Source organism: Nannospalax galili, unplaced genomic scaffold (genome assembly GCF_000622305.1).
Source record: "Nannospalax galili isolate Female #2095 unplaced genomic scaffold, S.galili_v1.0 scaffold1431, whole genome shotgun sequence".
Lineage (NCBI taxonomy): Eukaryota > Metazoa > Chordata > Mammalia > Rodentia > Spalacidae > Nannospalax > Nannospalax galili.
The window spans coordinates 414,439-418,458 of record NW_008329675.1 but is presented as its reverse complement, the minus strand read 5'-3'; the positions used below and the strand labels follow the sequence as shown (position 1 = coordinate 418,458).

The 4,020-nt window shown below is 43.4% G+C and overlaps 1 protein-coding gene across 1 annotated transcript in view; it reads left to right on the top strand.

Moving 5' to 3' along the window:
- The first annotated feature begins 1,457 nt into the window (after positions 1-1,457).
- LOC103740568 (zinc finger protein 345-like) overlaps positions 1,458-4,020 on the top strand; it is a 21,045-nt gene continuing 18,482 nt past the window's right edge. Inside the window, 1 exon segment of the mRNA XM_029567515.1 lies at positions 1,458-1,614. Coding sequence (XP_029423375.1) covers positions 1,473-1,614 — 142 coding nt within the window. The 5' untranslated portion in view covers positions 1,458-1,472.

Genomic DNA, 4,020 nt, shown 5'->3' with positions numbered 1-4,020 from the left:
TCTTGGGAGCTGAAGCAGGATTGTAACTTTGATGTCAACCTAAGCTACAAAGGACATCGTGGGGGTGAGGGAGAGAGAGGAAGATGAGGACAGGATGCCTCATGCCTGACACCCCAGCACTTGAGAGGATGAGTTGGGAAGATTGCTAGTGTGAGGCTAGATTTTCTATGCTGTGAGGAAATTGTGCCCACTGCACCATCTCAGTTCTTGGTAGAGAACAACTTTGCCTAACTAAAATACAAATTCAAGATATACTCCCTGGCTTGGCATTTATTTCAGGTTGTCTACATGAAGGGGCTCTTTACTTGGGTGAGGGAAAATTTCCAGTTGCTACACCACTGACGAGCTTGAGTGCCCTTCCCCAGCAAGCATTAACAAGCATTAACTGCCAGTAGTTCCTCAGGGAGCGGTGGGCCTTAGCAGCCCACCCACTGACGATGTTCTATTGATGAGCCCAGTTTGTTGAGGTCTTATGTAGGTAGCCACTGTTGCTGTGGGTTCTTGGGTACATAGCCATGCCATTTACAAAAGAAAGCACGTCACAGCTGTCCTTCCCATCCATCCTCTGACTTACATTCTTTTCACTCCCTCTATGTGCTGGTCCCTGAGCCTTTGAGCTGGTGATATAGATGTCTCATTTAAAGCTAAGCCCTTAACATTCACTTATTTTCAGTGTTTTGACCATCTATGAATCTATATTGTCACCCTCTACAAACAGAAGTTTCTCTAAGACTGAGATGATCTGTGATCATTACACAAAAGTGTACTGCAAAGCCACACTGCTTTCTATAAATGTGTGCTAATCTATGGGTATTAACCGAATTTTACTTCCTAGCAGCAAAATGTTAACAGTTCTTCTTTGGACATACCCTGGTCCTCTCAAACTTGTAATCTCTTCTGCTTGCTTTTTTTTAAAGCATATCCATTCTCACAGCTGTGCTAAGACAGCAGAAAGTCTGCTGTTTGAGTTTGGACTCGGGTACAAATGTGTTAGAACATAGACCATCAAATCAGACAGGGCTCTTTTTCCTTTCCCTTTTCTGCTTTGCTTCTGTGCATTTTACCCCATGTAAATGGTTAATGCGCATTTAGAACCCTTTGCTTTCCTGAGATCCAGGAGGATTGCATGTGGCCAGATCTCTTTATTTTTAGAGCTTGGGGGTTTAGCCTATATTCCCGCAAATTTGACTATGTCAGAGCTGAGACACTCAGTGCTTTGGCAGACTTGGACCTGGAGATTTCAGTGAGTTGAACTTTGTCAGCAGATTTTGTTTGTCTTGCAATTCCTTAGAAAACTCTTAAATCATACTCTCTTGAATTTCCACATTAACGCTGGTAAGATATTTATTTTTGTTTTTCTCTTCTGGTACAAATCAAGCAGCATACTCTGTAAGACACTGGTTGGATACCTACACAGGCAGAGTGCGCTCTCATTTTTTTTTCCCCAATGGTGAGGACCTTTGTTGAAGAGAATGGTGTCATTACAGGACTCTGTATCATTTGAGGATGTAGCTGTGGACTTCACCTGGGATGAGTGGCAGGATCTGGACACTGAACAGAGGACCCTCTACAGAGATGTGATGCTGGAGAACTATAGCAGCCTGCTCTTCTTGGGTGAGTCTATGTCTTCTTTAACTTTCAGGATCAGTTATATTCTTTTTGGTTAATGAGTATAGGAATTGTTCTTGACTTAAAAACTTTTTTTTTTTTTTTTTTTTTTTTTTTTTTTTTTGGTCCTTTTGAGGCAGGGTCTCAAAAAGAGACCCAGCTGGCCTGGAACTTACTATGTAGATGAGGCTGGCCTTAAACTCACAGAGAACTGCTTGCCTCTGCCTCCTGAGTGCTGGGATTAAAGGCATGTACCACCACGCCTGGCCTAAAAACATTTTTTAGAGGTATTTATTTATTTATTTATTTTGAGTTAGGGTCTCACTGTGTAGTCCTGACTGACCTGAAACTCCCTGTGTAGACCAGTCTGGCCTTGGACTCAGAGAGGTTGCCTACCTCTCCCTTGGAGTGCTGGGATTAAAGGCATGCACTGCCATGTCTGGCAAATTTATTTTTAATTGTGTGTGTGTGTGTGTGTGTGTGTGTGTGTGTGTTATGTGAACAGTTGCTGGTGGAGGTCAAATGTATTAGATCTGCTGGAGTGGGAGTTACAGGCAGTTATGAACTGCCCAATGTGGGTGCTGGGAACTGAACTCTGGTTCTTTGCTAAAGCAGTAAACCACTCTTAATTGCTGAGCCATCTTTTCAGCTTCTGTTTCTCTCTTGGTCTCCCTGTAGCCCCAGCTGGCCTGGACCTCATGATGTAGACCAGGTTGGCCCTAAACTCACAGAGAGCTGCCTGCCTCTGCCTCCTGAGTGCTGGGATTAAAGGCATGTGCCACCACACCTGGCTGTTTCTCATTTTTAATACTATTTATGGCCCATTTTCATTGACACACGATAATAACACACATTTATAGAGAGCAATGTGGCTTTGCAGTACACTTGTATGTGATGATCAGGATGAAGTAACTGGTAAGCCTGTCAGCAGTGGAACCTCATTTCATCAAGCACGTATTCCATTTTATAGCACGTACAGGAAGACACTGCTACTATGACTTCCCCTATGGACTGCCACCCAGACTTTCTCCCTTGGTAGAGGATTCAGCCTTACTTATATGTCTCATCACCCAAAGCAAGGCCTTTGGACCACTGCCATAATAAGCAAGCACTGTACCCTGTACCATGGGGGAAAAGGTAAACATCAGCAGTCTCTCACCCCTGACGAGCTACACCCTCGGATGGATGCAGCCTCATTCACAAGTGCCAAGTGTGTTGTATGAGACTTTTCCTATGAAGACATGACAGCAGCATGTCTGCTCACCCCAGATACAGAACCCACAGGAGACCAAAGTAATGATTACAGCAATGTCCAACTTAGTGACTCAATGAGTGTATAGGGGTTACAGGAGTATGCTCAGGAGCAGGGATCACTCAGAAGCAGCTGCATCACTGAAAAACCCTCCCCAACATGGATGATGATTCACCAAAGCTGCAACCCTGGAGCTTTCTTCATGACTTGCAGCAGGTGTACAGGTTTGGAGAATCTCTTGACTGGTCAGGGTCTCATTTTACTGTTTCTATAACCTTGGGTGGGTGCCCTGGTGAATGTTGTAATTTTGAGCTTTCACAAACATATGAAGTTTACCTCCTGTGTTTTGTTGGTGTCCCAACTCCTTGAAGGGAAATCACTATTTAACAGCGATACTGCATCTGTAGTTTGGTTGCTGTGTCCTTGTGTGGTTTTGAAATCATTGTTAACACCGATGGTGGATCGTGACTGCGGAGAACATGGTTGTACCTCTAGTGGATGTTCTTTTTTTTTAATTTACATATTTTTATTTGATGTGTATGAGCATTTTGCTTGTGTGTATGTAAGTGAACCTGTGCATGCAATGCCCACAGAGGCCATTAGAGGACATCAGATTGCCTAGACCTGGATTAGAGATGGTTGTTAGCTGCCATGTCGGTGCTGGGAACTGAACTTAGGTCCTCTGCAAGAACAACCAGTACTCTTAACTGCTGAGCCAGCTCTCCAGTCTTAGTGAGTATGCTTTTATATAGGACATTAGGCTTTTCTCTTGATGTACTAGAATTCTCTTTGTGTTGGAGCTTTGCCCGTTGGCCTGGAAGGTGACCCAGAATGCTTTTTTGGGGAAATCTGTTATGTTCTTGTGAGTATCCTGGATCTGTATGTGTGTGTTTCTCCTGTGCTGTGAAATTCTTTGAGTAGGTATTTTTTGATCTTTCTCGTTTGTTCTGGAGCACCCATGAGGCAGATGTTCACTTTTTAACTTGGTGCCTGCATATTTAAAGGTCTGTACTTCCTTAATCAACTGAGAGTCACTTAAAGTACCAGTTTCTGTGCTCAGAGTATTTTTTTCTCCAATCTATGCGTTGAGTATTGGTATGTTTTAGCTAGTCATCCGCCCTTGTTTTTCATTTCATTAATTGAGGTTTTCCACTGTAAAA